At 41.7% G+C, this 15,528-nt stretch overlaps 1 protein-coding gene across 5 annotated transcripts in view; it reads right to left on the reverse strand.

Moving 5' to 3' along the window:
- pbx3b (pre-B-cell leukemia homeobox 3b) overlaps window positions 1-15,528 on the reverse strand; it is a 253,444-nt gene that overhangs the window by 59,698 nt on the left and 178,218 nt on the right. For all 5 annotated transcript variants that reach the window (XR_015760711.1, XM_043720212.2, XM_043720211.2 and 2 more), the window contains one exon: window positions 5,840-6,030. Coding sequence is in view for 4 of the 5 variants with exons in the window: in XM_043720212.2 (XP_043576147.1) it covers window positions 5,840-6,030 (191 nt within the window). In the remaining variant the exon portion in view is untranslated. The remainder of the gene's footprint in view (window positions 1-5,839; window positions 6,031-15,528) is intronic.

Here is a 15,528-nt window from a genome sequence, read left to right on the forward strand (position 1 = left end):
TCTATATCCTGCTGTATCCTCTGGCAATCCTCCCATCTTCAGCTCTCCGAAACTTTGTGTAGCCTTCAAACCTACTAATTGGACCATTGCCATTCTCCTCCAAATCATTTATTTTTATTGCAAAACAACAGAGGTCCCCACACTGATCTTTGCAGAACATCACTGGTCACAGATTTCCAGTCAGGCAGAAAACCCTTCCACTGATGCTGTCGGTCTTCTATGACTAAGCCAGTTCTGTATCTATCTTACTGGCTCACCGCAGATCCAATATGAATTCACCTTCTGCATCAGTGATGATGGACCTTTAGAAAGACCTTGCTAAAGTCCACGTAAACAACATCTACCACCATGGCCTCATCAATTATCTTTGTCACTTGCTCAAAAACCTATTAAACTTGTGAGGCACAGCCTCCTCCAGACAAAGTAATGCTGCTTATCACAAGTAATGATATTGTTCCAAATGTGAGTACATCCTGTCCCTTAGAACTTTCTCCAATAACTTCCCTACCACTGACGTCTGGCTCACCAGTCTATAATTTCTTGTTGCCCTCCTTAACAAAAGGAACATTAGCTATTCTCCTTTGAATGTGGATGCTGATGGGATAGTAAATGAGGACAAGAGGGACCCTGTCACTGTTGTGGGAGGTAAGAGAGAGGGTGAGGGCCATAGTGTGGGAGATGTGTTGGACACATCCTTGTTGCCCTCCTTAACAAAAGGAACATTAGCTATTCTCCAGTCTTGGGACCTCGCCTGTGACGAAGGAGGATAAAAAAGATTTTGTACAATGCCCCAGCAATTTCCTCCCTCAGTATTTTGGGATAGATCCTATCAGGTCCGGGGACCAGTCTACCTTAATGCTTTTCAAAACACCCAACATCTCCTTTTCTTTATCGACAGGCCCTACAATATAAACAGAGCCATATCTAAACTCACCATTCACCACATCCTTCTCATTTTTGAATACCTACGCAAAGTATTCATTAACGACCTGACCCACTTCTTCCGGCTCCACGCATACATTCCCTCCTTTGTCCTTGAGTGGACCTACATTTTCCCTAGCTATCTTCTTGCTCCTTCTTTACATAATAAACACCTTGAAATTTTCCTTAACCCTGTTTGACAAGGACATTTCAGGCCTTTTTTAGCCTTCCTAACTCCTATCTTTGTATTCTTCAAGAGTTCTGTCTGTCTTCAGTTTTCTAAACCTTACATATTCCTCCTTTTCCTTTTTGACAAAGCTCAATTTCTCTTGTCATCCAAGGTTCCTGAATTTTGCCATCCTTATCCTTAATTTTTTTTTTTAACAGGAACATGCTGGTCCTGAACTCTAATCAATTAATTTTGAAAGAGTCCCACATACCAGATGTGAATTTACCCTCAAACAACTGCCCCAATCTACATTCCACAGTTCCTGCCTAATATTGTCGTAGTGAGCTTTCTCCCCATGTAGTACTTTCACCCAAGGACTACGCTTACTCTTATCCATAAGTAACTTAAAACTTAATGGAGTTATGGTCACTGATCCTGAAATTCTCCCCTACTGAAACTATCTTCACCTAGCTCGGCTCATTCCCAATACCAGATCTAGTATGGCCCCCTTCCCTAGTTAGACTTCAAAAAACCATCCTAACAAATAGCCACCTCTAATCAAGCTCATGGCAGTAAGGGAGTTCCAGTCAATATCGCAGAAATTAAAATCACCTACAACAATAACCCTGTTGTTTTTACATTTTACATTTACATCTGCCCATGTATCTGTTCCTCCACCTCCCACTGGCTATTGGGAAGACTATAGCACAATTCCATCAAAGAGAATACACCTTTCCTATTCATGAACTCTACACATATGGCCTTGCCAGGTTCATTAAAATTATTTTGGTACTCTTATAATACAAAGTAGTCTCTCTAACCTCTGCATCAGAAAGACCTGGTCCACATCCAAACAGTTTGATAAAAAATGTATGTACTGGAACATGAGAGTTGATATGGTGCAGTATTAGACCTCTCAGCCAGAAGATCTGAGTTAAAATCCCACTGTCCTAGAAGTAGTTTCTTAAGTTGGTTTCTTAAGAGGGCCCTCGACCATGTCCAACACATCTCCCACACTATGGCCCTCACCCTCTCTCTTACCTCCCACAACAGTGACAGGGTCCCTCTTGTCCTCATTTACTATCCCATCAGCATCCACATTCAAATGATCATTAGATGTCATTTCCATTACCTACAACGGGATGCTACCACCAGATACATATTACTGTTCAAACAGGTTGATTTAAAAATAATTTTGACATAGAAACAGGCTGAAAGATGGATTGGTGGTTGGAAGTGCACAACAAATAATGTGTTTCGCTGTAAATAAAAGTTCAAAAGTATATGAAGGCTCTGCTGCAGTTCTATTCTGTACTGGCCAAGGCTATATGAATTCAGATATAGTGCAATAGGAATCAGTACTGCTGACGTAGTATAACAGAGATTCTGATTGTACAATTTTTTTTGTATCTACAAAAGTCAAGCCTACTTCCTTTATAGGTATAATTTTTGTTATTTAAAATATTATTTTAAGTACAATACAAATCTAATTGTTAAAAAACAGAACTGTGGATATTGGAAATCAGAAACAAAAATGAGAAATTGCTGGAAAAAGTCAGCAGGTCTGCAGCATCTGTGAAGAGAAAGCACTGTTAACGTCCAGTGACCCTTCTTCAGAACTGATTATAGCTAGGAAAAAGCTGGGACATATACTAGAGAAGGGGTGGGGGAAGAGTAAATGATAGGTGAAGATGGAGTCCAGAGAGAGATAGAGAGAGAGAGACAGACAGACAGACAAAGCAGTTGGGCAGGCAAAGGAAAGGTTAAAGGTCAGCCTTGGAAGAATGAATTATTGACTGAAAATGGGTTTGTGGTAGCAGTCCACATGATGTCAGGGCCTGGTGTTTGGGTGTTGAGGTAAAGACATGGGCAAAGGTGCTCAAACTCTAAAATTATTGAACTTGATATTGAGTCCAGAAGGTTGCAGGATTCCCAAGCGGAAAATGAGGCGTTGCTTTTCCAGCTAGTGCGGAGCTTTGCTGGAGCACTGCAGTAAGCTTGAGTCAGAGATGCTGGCCAGGAAACCTGGTGGTGTTGAAGTGGCAGGCAACCAGAAGCTCAGGGTCATTTTTGAGGACAGAATGTAGGTGCTCTGCAAAGCCCAGGAGGCCACATTGTGAGCAGTGGACTAGATTGAGTGAACTGCAGGTAAATTGCCCCTTCACCCGGAAGGTGTGACTGGCACCTTGGATGGTGAGGAGGGAGGAAGTAAATGGGCAGGTGTTACACCTTCTGCAATGGCACGGGAAGGTGCTCTGGGGGAGTGCTGGAGGAATGGAGAAGAGCCCCTTCCCACTGACATCTGCAATTCCTTTGATGCTTTTTGTCAGTTTCAGAATTTCTAGTTCATGGACTCTAACCACCTTCTCTTCATCATGGACGTGCAATATTTTTACATTCTCCATTAGAATGGTATCAAGGCTCTCCGGTTCTTCCTGGAGAAAAGGCCTGAACCATCCCATCCACCACCACCCTCCTCCACCTTGCCGAGCTTGTCCTCACTTTGAGCAACTTCTCGTTTAACTCCTCCCACTTCCTTTAAGTCAAAGGAGTGGCCATGGGTACTCGCATGGGCCCCAGCTATGTCTGTCACTTTTTGAGGTATATGGAACATTGTTTGTTCCAGTCCTATTCTGGTCCCCAGCCACAACTCTTTCTCCAGAACATCAATGACATTGTTGGTGTTGCTTCCCTCTCTCATCTGGATTTGGAAAAATTTAATTAATTTCATTTTCAATTTTCACCCTGCTCACGTCTTCATCTTGTTCCTCTGATTCCTCTATTCCCTTCTTTGACATTTCTGCTCCATTTCTGGGCTGGCCACCAATATCCAGTACAAACCCACCGATTCCCACAGTTACCTCAACGATAAATTCTCACACCCTGCTTCCTGTTAAGACTCCATTTCATTCTCCCAGTTCCTCCGTGTTTGTCACATCTGTTCCAATGATGCCAACTTCAAGGGTCCTCCAAAATGTCCATCATCTTCCTCAACCAAGGATTCCCCACCAGCATATTTGACAAGGCCCTCAGTCGTGTCTGACCAATCTCCCATACTTCAGCTCTCACTCCCTTTCTTCCCTCCTAACACAGCAATAGGGTCCCTGTTGTCCTTATTTACTATCCCATCAGGATCCATATCCCAAAGATCATTAGACGCCATTTCTGTTACCACCAGCGGGATGCAACCACCAGACACATATTGCCCTCCCCTTCCTTGTCCCCTCTGGTACACCCTGTTCCACTCCTCCAACACTCCCCCACAGCCTGACAGCACCTTCCCATGCCATTCCAGAAGGTGTGACACCTGCTTGTTTACTTCCTCTCTCGTCATCATCTAAGGTGCCAGACACACATCCAGGTGAAGCAGCGATTTACCTGCACATCACTCAATCTAGCCCACTGTATTCAACACTCACAATATGGTCTCCTCTACACTGGAGAAACAAAGCCCAAACTGGGCTGCCGCTTTGCAGAACACCTATGCTCTGTCCACTAAAATGACCCTGAGCTTCCAGTTGCATGCCATTTCCACACGCCATCGTGTTCCTTGGCGAACATAAGTCTCAGGTTTGCTTCATGCTCCAGCGAAGCTCAGTGCCAGCTGGGAGAACAATACCTCATTTTCCGCTAGTGAATCCTGCTGGACTGAATATAGAGTTCAATAATTTCAGAGACCGAACACCTCCTTACTTCAATCCCTACACACCAGGTCCTGTCACCACATGGACTGCTACCACACACAACCCATTGTCAGCCACTAACAGTCCCCATTAGCAGCCATTCAATCTCCCAGGCTAACCTCTAGCCTTTCCTTTGCCCAACTGTTTTTCTCTCTCTCTGGGCTCCATCTCCACCGAATGTTTTTTTTTGCCTTTCCCCACCCCTTCTCTAGTACATATACCAACCTTCGCCCAGCTAAATCAGTTCTGAGGACTGCAGATGCTGGAGATCAGAGCTGAAAATGTGTTACTGGAAAAGCGCAGCAGGTCAGGCAGCATCCAAGGAACAGGAGAATCGACGTTTCGGGCATAAGCCCTTCTTCAGAAGAAGGGCTTATGCCGGAAACGTCGAATCTCCTGTTCCTTGGATGCTGCCTGACCTGCTGCGCTTTTCCAGAAACACATTTAAATCAGTTCTGAAGAAGGTTCACCGAGCCTGAGACATTAACCTCATGTTCTCTCCATAGATGCTGCAGACCTGCTAGTAATTTCTCAGATATTATTGCTATTCTGTTGCAAACTAAGAATCCTGCAAAGTAGATTACAATTTCACCATGAACTAAATTTTATTAGCCAGGGGCTTTGGAATCCCAAGATTCTATGTTACAGAAAAAGTTACTACAAAACAGGGTTCCATCTTCATACGTCTCATAACATGAAAGGTTCTACTTAGGAAAAGGATTTTTGCAGTATCTTTGGTACCACACAAAGAATGGTTCTTTAAGATCAGGAGAGAAGTATATTCCTTTTTTTCTTTCCTGTTCTGCTAAAACCGTACTATTTCCAATGGTCAGGAGAGAAGTTGTTCAGGCCAACTCTGCAGGTAACAACATCCATTTTCAGGAAGGAACTGAACATGATTAACACATGAAGGAATTCATTCAATGTTTTAAGCTTTCTTTCCTGAGCTTATTGTACAAACTCTAGAGCCTATGTCTTTAATGAGGTTGGCCAAGTACAGAAAAAGGTCAAACATAAACATTATTAAAATATACTCGATTTGGATCCTTTACTGTAAGAACTGTACCTGGCATCAAGAAACCGTGACCTCAGGATCATGACCGCTTCACATGTGCTCTGTTTTAGTTGCATTTGAATCGAACTGAATTTTCGATGGATGATGCTAACCATCCTCTCAATCTCCTTTGGTGAAATTGGACGTGTCCGGCTCTGTTCTCGTAGAAGGTTCATCACGTGTGTAGTGAACTCATTACATGCCTACAACAGAAAGAGCATGATTTAAATCATATATTCTAGCAGAGAAACTGAAGCAAAGTATTATTTCATAATATTTCCATTTGTTACAAGGGAATTTAAAATAAATAGGATAATGGTTCTTCCCTCTGTAATGGGAGAATTGCATGCTTGTGTTATATTTGTGAGAATCCCTGTTCTTCCTGAATAAGTTACCTAGATTTTCGTGTAAGGATATGATTCGAAATTGGCAGATGCTGCCACAAGAAGGCTTGATCTCTTAAGTAGCGCATAACGTGGGGGTCATGCAAATGCCAGACAATGGTCAACTCTAACAAGAGAGAATCTAATTCAATTGCATTACCATTGCTCAATCCTCTACTATTTACATTCTGGGGGTCATCATTGACCAGAAACTGAACTAGACCAGGCATATAAATACTGTGGCTACAAGGGCTGGTCAAAGGCTAGGAATTCTGCAGTGATTATTTCACCATCTACAGAACACAAGTTAGGAGTGTGGTGGAACATTCCCCACTTGCCTGGTTGAATAGAGCTCCAATAATACAAGAATGTTGACACCATCTAAGGCAAGACAGTGCATTTGATTTGAATCATATCCATCATCTTCATCATTCATTCCTTTCACCACCAATGCACAAAGGCAGTAGTGTGTACCATTTATAAGATTCACTGTAGCAATGCACCCAGACTCCTCATAGCACGTGCCAAAGCCTGCAGCTTCTCACTCCTAGAAGGTCAAGTGCAGCAAATGTATTGTAACACCCAGATCTACACACTAGCTCAACTTAGAACTATATTATCATTCCTTTATTGACGCAGGTCAAAATCTGAAATACCCTTCCTAACAGTACTGTGGGTGTAGTCACTCTCAGGACTGCAGCATTTCAAAAAGGCAGCTCACCATCATCATTTCAAGAACAAATAGGGAAGGGCCAATAAATGGTGACCTAGCCAAAAATGATCACATCCCATGAATAAATACAAAAAGGATAGTGCATAATGTCAAAAGGGAATGGTTGAAATTGACAGACAACTGGTCGATGCAACTTAATGCAGAGAAGTGTGAAATGATTCACTTTAGCAGGAAGAACACAGAGACGATCAGAGTTTTGCTGATTTTATTTTCCTCTGAAAAGACTTCCGAGACAATGTGTGGCAGTGCCTTCTGGAACCTGAACTCAATGCCGCGAATGTTATCAGCATGCTTCTTGCCCTGCACAGACCCTTGGAACAGCTGTGAAGATGCACTGCTTAGAGGGAACATTGAGGTAATATAAAGTGAAAGGTATGATTCTAAATGGGTTACAGGAGCAGAGGGACTAGGACTGTATGTGCATAAATTATTGAAAGTGGCAGGACATCTTAAGAGTGAGGTTAATACAGCATAGAATACATGCTTCATTCATAAGTTCATTATAAGATATAGAGCACAATTAGGCCATGCAGCCCATCAAGTCTGCTCCACCATTCGATCATCACTGGTATGCTCTTCACTCCCATGTTCCTGCCTTCTTCCCATAAACCTTCAAACCATGATCAATTAAAAATCTGTCCAACTCCTAAATTTACTCACTGTCCCACAGTCCACCACACTTTGGGATAGCAAATTCCACACATTCACAACCCTTTGGAAGAAGTGGTTTCTCCTCTATGGTTTTAAAATTGCTAACCCTTATCCTAAAACTATGACCTCTTGTTTGAGAGTGCTCCATAGGAGAAAGCATCCGCTCCACGTCTACTTTATCCATATTTTTTAATCATCGTGAATATCTCAATTTGATCTTCCTCATTCTTCTAAATTGCAGCTAGTATAAGCCTAAACTGTTCGATCACTCTCCATACAACAAAACCCTCATCTAGTGAACGCTCTCTGAACTGCCTCCAATGCTACTACATAATTCATAGAAGCATTGAGTATAAAAGCAAAGATGTTAAGTTAAAAATATAAAACACTGGAAGATTTTAAGTGGAATACTGTGCCCACTTCAGCATAAGAAGGCATTATGGGGCGCAAATAACATTCACAAGAATGGTTCCAAGGATGAGGAATTTCAGTCATATATACAGACTGGAAAAGTTGGGTCTGAGTGCCCTGAAGAAGGGGAAGTTAAGAGGAGACTTGATACGTATATTCAAAATCATAAGGAGTATGAACTGTTTAAATAGGGAGAAACTGTTCCCATTAGTGGGAGGAGCAAGAACCACATTTAAGTAATTAGTAAAAATAGCAATGACAATATGTGGAAAACCTTTTCATGCAGCGAGTGGTTAGGATCTGAAATGCACAGCCTGAGAGCGCGGTAGAAGCAGGTTTAACTGAGGCATTCAAGAAAGAATTAGATTATCTGAAAAGGAAGAATATGCAGGGCTACTGGGAGATGGTGAAGGAGTGATACTTGATGCCATGGTGAGGTGAATGACTTTTTCCTGTGATGTAACCTTTCTGCAATCACTGTGGTAAAATGGCAGACACCATTCTTCCTGTATACTGTAATTCAAAACCATTCATAACATTTTCTAGCTATTTTTCCCCATCCAGATCATCTTGTTAAAATTACTTTCATTATTTAATCCAGATTGAAATCATGCCATTTGCTTGTTCCAATAGTTACTTCAAATTATCAGAATAAACGGTTATATCCATACAACAAACACCAAATAAGATCATTTATAATGGCCATTTGTAAAATTAACAGAAACATTAATATTTGTGTAATACCATGTAATTGACTCAGAAAGTTTTGACTAGTTTTAAAACTTGCATACTTTACTTGTATAAAATGGTATCTGAAAAGCCAAATGTAAGGATTCCAAGAAATAAATAAATTACTTCAGTTGTAACTGACACAATTTTTCTTTTTCCTTATGCGATTTTGCGATAACACTAAGACTCGAAAGGCTATCAGAGTGGAGGCCTGTAAACGATATGACCTATTTTGTATATTTTCACAAATATATATGACAGGGAATCAAGTATATCTTGTGTGCTGTAGTCAGACGATGAAGTAGCCCAAGGATACTTGAGTGTTTGTTGGGTACTAAATTTCAAACTTAGCACAATCATGATCCTAATAAAGTAAGAGCATTCACTCAGACAGCAATAATTTCCACTAGGCTAAAGGGTGTTGATGGTATTCTATTGCACCCTGCAGTAAGCTGGAGAGTGCATGGCTCAGTGAGTGCTTACAATCTTATGACTCAAGCTATAGTTCAACATACCTGATTTAGGAGACCTACATCTTTCAGACGGCGATTCTGTAAATTTATTGCTCCATCCACCAGCCAATAAAATGACTGTTTACAATGTTGAACAATTTCACCAGTACAGGGAGACATGGGGGTAACACATTGGCAAGAAGATTGGCTAGCCAACAGGAATCAAGGATAGGGATAAGTGGGTCCTTTTCTAGTTGGCAAAATGTAACTCGTATAGTGCCACAGGGATCAATGCTAGGCTCCCAATATTTTGCAATGTACATAAATTGCCTGAAGATATGGTTCAAGAATTCGCAACAATTTCAGACAGGAGTGCAAAATGGGTGATCTATTCTGGCCTTCTCCAGAGCTCCCCAACATCACAGATGCTAATCTTTAGCCAATTCAACTTGCTTCACGATATTAACAGACAGGTAAAGGGGTTGAGATACTGCAATAGTTGTGGGCCCTGACAACCTTCAAGCAACAGTATTTAAGAGTTTTGCTGCAGAATATGCTGTGCAATTATTGATCCCATACACCTACAAAACTGGCATCGACCCACAAACGTAAAAAATTGCTAAGGATGTCCTGTCTGCAAAACGCAAGTCAAATCCAAACCCCCTAATTGTCACCCCATCAGTCCCCATTGGTCTATTTTTGATCATCTGTAAAGTGATGGAATAGTGTTATCAAGCGGCATTTGCTTAGTAATAACCTGCTCAATGATGCCCACTTTGGGTTCCACCAGAGCCACTCAACTCAGGATCTCACTATAGTCTTGGTTGATAAATGGACAAAACAGCTGAATTCTAGAGATGAGGTGAAAGCAACTGCCCTTAACATCAAGGTGTCATTTAACCGTGTGTGGCCTCAAAGAGTCCCAGCAAAATTAGGGTAAATGGGAATCGGGAAGGAAAAAGGGTCTCTGCCGGTTGGAGTCATACCTAACACAATGGAAGATGTTGTGGTTGTTGGAGATCAATAATCTCAGCTCTTGTTCATCTCTGCAGGATTTCTTCAAGGCAGCATTCTATCTTCACCTGCTTCATCAATGACATTTCCTCCATCATAAGGCCAGAAGTGCAAAGGTAGTCTATGTTTAAATGCAGCAAGAACTGGACAATATCCAGACTTGAGGAGAAAGTGGGGACTGCAGATGCTGGAGATCAGAGCTGAAAATGTGTTGCTGGAAAAGCGCAGCAGGTCAGGCAGCATCTAAGGAACAGGAGAATCGACGTTTCGGGCGAAGGGCTTATGCCCGAAACGTCGATTCTCCTATTCCTTGGATGCTGCCTGACCTGCTGCGCTTTTCCAGCAACACATTTTCAGCAATATCCAGACTTGGGCTAACAAGTAGCAAGTAACATTTGTGCCTTACAAGTGCCAGGCGATGATTATCTTCAGCAAGAGAGAACCTAACCTCACTCCTTGACATTCAATGGCATTACCACTGCTGAATGCCCCACTATCAACATCCTGGGGCTTACCATTGACCAGACGCTTAACTTGCCTAACTCTATAAATTCTGTGACCACAAGAGCAAGTCAGAGGTGAGTAACCCTGCAGCAATTAAATCACCTAATAATGCTCTAGAGCCTGTCCACCATTTACAAGGCACGAGTCAGGTGAATGATGAAATAATTCCCACTAGTCTGAATGAATGCAGCTTCAACAATACTCAAGCTTGACACCATCGACAATACTTGATTGGCACGACATCCATAAACATTTACCTCCTCTACCACCAATGCACAGCAGCAGCATGTACGATCCAAAAGTTGAACTTCAGGAATTCATCAAGGTTTCTTAGACAGGACCTCAAAAACCTATCACCACCACCATCTAGAAGGATATTGGCATCAGACAATGGGACCACCACCACTTGCAAGTTCCCCTCCAAGCCTCTCAGCATCCTTACTTCAAAATATATCATGTTACTCAGTGTCACAGAGTCATAGAGATGTACAGCACAGAAACAGACCCTTTGGTCTAACTCGTCCATGTCGACCAGGTATCCCAACTCAATCTAGTCCCACCTGCCAGGACTTGGCTCATATCCCTCCAAACTCTTCCTATTCATATACCCATCCAGATGCCTTTTAAATGTTGCAATTGTACCAGCCTCCACCACTTCCTCTGGCAGCTTATTCCATACGCGTACCACCCTCTGAGTGAAAATGTTGCCCCTTAGATCTCTTCTATATCTTTCCCCTCTCACCCTAAACCTATGCCCTCTAGTTCTGGACTCCCCCACCCCAGGGAAAAGACTTTGTCTATTGATCCTATCCATGCCCCTCATGATTTTATAAACCTCTATGAGGCCACCACTCAGCCTCTGTAGCTCCAGGGAAAACAGCCCTTGCCTTTTCAACCTGTCTCTGTAGCTAAAATCCTCCACCCTGGCAACTTCCTTGTAAATCTTTTCTGAACCCTTTCAAGTTTCACAACATCTTTCTGATAGGAAGGAGACCAGAATTACACACAATATTCCCAACAGTGGCATAAACAATGCCCTATACAGCCGCAACATGACCTCCGAACTCCTCAAAATCCCAACAGCATTATAGATGCACCTACACCAAATGGATTACCGAGGTTCAAGAAGTTAACATTCCACCACCTTCTCAAGAGCAATTGGGGATGGGTAATAAATACCGATTGAGTCAGTGATGCCCACATGCCATGAATAAATTTAAAAAGACCTCCAAAGATATAGTTGCTAATTTTGCTGATGACATGAAGGTAAGTGGAAAGGGAAGTTATGAAGAGGATATTTGAATCAATGAAAGAAGACAAATAGGTTAAGTGAATGGGGGAAAAATCTAGCAAGTGGAGAAAAATGTAGGAAAACATGAAATTATCCAAGTTGGTCAGAAGAATGGAAAAGACCCACAATATCTAAATTGTGAGAGATTGCACAGATGTGAAATGCAGAGATCTGGATATCCAAATGCATTAATCGGGAAAAGGTTAAGATACAGGTGCAGCAAGTAATTAGAAAACTTAATAGAATGTTATCATATATTGAAAGGGGCATTGAATAGAAAAGTAGGACATAGTTTTTTTCAGTTATATAGAGCATTGGTGAGAACACATTTTGAGTACTATGTACAATATTAGTCTCCCTATTGAGGGAAAGATATAAATTCACCAGAAGTTCAGAGAAGGTTTAATAGACTATAACGTAGAATGGGTAGGTTGCATTATGAGGAAAGGTTGGACAGGCTAAGCTTGTATCCATTCAAAAAAGTAAGAGGTAACTTGATTGAAACATACAAGATGCTGCAGGATCTTTTCTCAACAGGATGAATGTGGAAAATATGTCTCCTCCTACAACCAGAGATCTCTGTTTAAAAACAAGCAGTCAAATATTTAAGGCAGAGATGGGGAGAATTTATTTCTCAAAGACGATTATGAGTTTTTGGAGCTCTCAGCCTCAAAAGGTGGTGAAAGCAGAATCTTTGAATATTTTCAAGACAGAGAAGATAAGGTTCTTGATAAACATGTGCTAAAATATTATCAGGCAGGAATGCTGAACAGTCAGGTCAGCCATGATCTTAATGATTACAGGAGAAAGAGCTGTCTAGTCTACTTCTGTTTCTAGTTTGTATGTTGAAAGCAGCAATCAGAAAATATGACCTATTCCTTGGGTATTATTCTAACCTGCAATCACATAAAGGAAATATACAGAGTCAAACTGAACTTCAAGGGGCACAATATAGGTGGTCACAGATTGGTCACATCTAACTTTCTATTTCATTCATTTTCAAGTTGAACTTGGTGCCCAGAGTTATAAAAGCTTTATTTTTAAATAGCTATGTATCTGAAATCTGCTATCATCATGTACTAGACTCTCCAAGTCAAACTACTGAAGTACCTGCATGAACAACATACTTTTTTGCCCAGTTATGAAATTCATGGTTGCTTGTATGCAAATAGAATTTGGTAATCTCACGTATATCCATAGCTGCTGCTGAAGTTAACCCACCACTACAATGTACTGATATGCCTCCCACTACTGTCTGGTTCGTACCATCCAACCTGTTAGATCATACCTTTGGTGTTCTCTGGAGCCATGCACCAAAACTCCTGCCCTGAATAAATGTCTACTCTTAAAGTTCCTCATCAACAAATCAGGCTACTTGTCGGTTAGTGGCTAAAACCCTAGAGCATTGCAGATGAACCTGACTCAGATATCAGATTACCATCGTTCCTCGAAGATTTAATTAGCTTCAAACCACCATGGCAAGGTGTGAAACACTGGGGCCAGGCCGAGTACAAATTAACAATACTTAACTCCGCTTTATGTCATTATGTCTCATGAAGAATGGACTGAATATTGGTGCCATACCATATATTAAAAACGTGAGATCGGGGGATCTAAGATGGCGGCGATCTGAGAAGATCACACTGCAGAGCTTCGCATCGCAGCAGGAGCAGGACGGTCCTTTAACCCACCCAACCCAGATCATCAGGATTTCTTGGGGCGTTGGAAAGGTTGTGGAGCCCCAAGAAACATTTAAAAATTGACTTACCTGTATTTTCAGCTGTCCAGAAATGCCTAAAAAGGGAGGAGCATCCAAGGCCGGGCCTGCAGCTCAGCCTAAAGCAGCCTCGGAGCCAATTACTCTCCAGGACCTGATGAACCAGCTCTCGAAATCTCGCGAGATGTTGGGGAAACAGATTGAAGAAAAGCTAGCTCCAGTCTCTTTCATGCTGCAGAAGCATGAGCAGCAGCTGGGAGACCTGGAGAAAAGGACGGATGAGGTGGAGCACAGGGTCACAGTGGTAGAAGCTGATGGCAGTTAATTCAAGGAAGAGATCCAAGCCCTGAAGACGCAGGTTCGTAATTTGCGTGACCAAGTGGATGATCTTGAAAACAGGGGCAGGAGAAAAAACATTCGGATCATCGGTCTGCCTGAGGGTAAGGAAGGTGAGTGGCCTGTGGAATTTGTTAAAGATTGGCTTCCGAAATTCCTTGACTTGGAGACTGGCATGAGAGGACTGAAGATAGAGAGGGCTCACTGGGTCGCAGCACAGGGGTCGGGTCTGGGTCAACGCCCTCGTCCTTTCCTGGTGCGGTTTCATCATTACCAGGATAAGGAGAGAGTCATGGGGGCTTCCAGACTCCAAGGGAAGGATCCAAAGGCCCGAATTTACAAAGGGTCTAAGATCATGTTTTTTCAGGACTTTTCAGCAGCGGTGATCCAGAAATGAAAATCGTATGATGGTATCAAGAGAAGATTGAAGGAGCTTGGGATTCAGTACTCCCTGAGATATCCAGCAGTGCTTCAGATCACCTTAGATGGATCCATGCATCTCTTTGACACATCGGAGAAGGCAAGAGACTTTGTGGACAAACTAACCTAATTTAAACAATTGTAGTATGTATAAATATTGTTGCGTTTATCATTCTGTAAAAGAAATGGAGGAAATCCGGTTGGAGCTTTGTTTTTCCCCTTTTTTTTTCTCTATTGATAATAATTTGGTTTAAACCACGTCTGGCGGTGGTAAAGATGTACATTTTAAATTTCTATGTTAGGACATACCAAAGGATGGGTGGGGTATTTATTCCCTTTATTTGGTAAAAGAATTTTTTTTATTCATATTGATATTCTATGGGGTGTTTATTCTTTTTAGCTTGTGCTTGCGATGCGGCTCTAGCTGGGAGAATTGAAGGTGGCTGAGATGGTTAGATGCCTATTTATGGGCAGTTCGGGACGGGTAGTTGCCCCCTCTGGGCAGGGGGTGGGTTCCCCTACTCAGCGCTATTGGCGCTTTATATATTGGTTTGTTTTCTGGTTTTTGTTGTTTTTTATTTTTAATAATTTTGTATGTTTGTTAAACGTAGTAGTTTTAGTTTATGTAGTTTTTATATTTGGTGGACCATCCGACACTAAGGCTCAGCAATTTGTGGTTCGGGTTCCTCCTCTCTGGAATTTAAATGTAATTGCAAAAGGTTATGGCTAATGATTTGATTAAATGGTGTACCTGGAATATCAAGGGAAGTCACTCACCAATTAAGAGGAAGAAGACACTCTTGAGTCTTAAAAAGGAGAAGATGGATATTGCTTTGTTACAGGATACACATTTGGATGACAAGGAGCATCTGAAATTACAGCAGAATGGCTTTGACCGAGTTTATTTTTCATCATTTAATACCAGAAGTAGGGGAGTGGCTATATTGGTAAGGAAAAATCTCTCATTTAACTTGTTGGAATGTGTTAAAGACACATATGGGAGGTTTATAATTCTTAAAGCCTTGATAAATGGGGAAGAATATGGCATTTTAAATGTTTA

This window comes from Chiloscyllium plagiosum, unplaced genomic scaffold (assembly GCF_037043375.1).
Source record: "Chiloscyllium plagiosum isolate Xiang-an unplaced genomic scaffold, Cpla_swu_hap1 HiC_scaffold_21, whole genome shotgun sequence".
Taxonomy (NCBI): Eukaryota; Metazoa; Chordata; class Chondrichthyes; order Orectolobiformes; family Hemiscylliidae; genus Chiloscyllium; species Chiloscyllium plagiosum.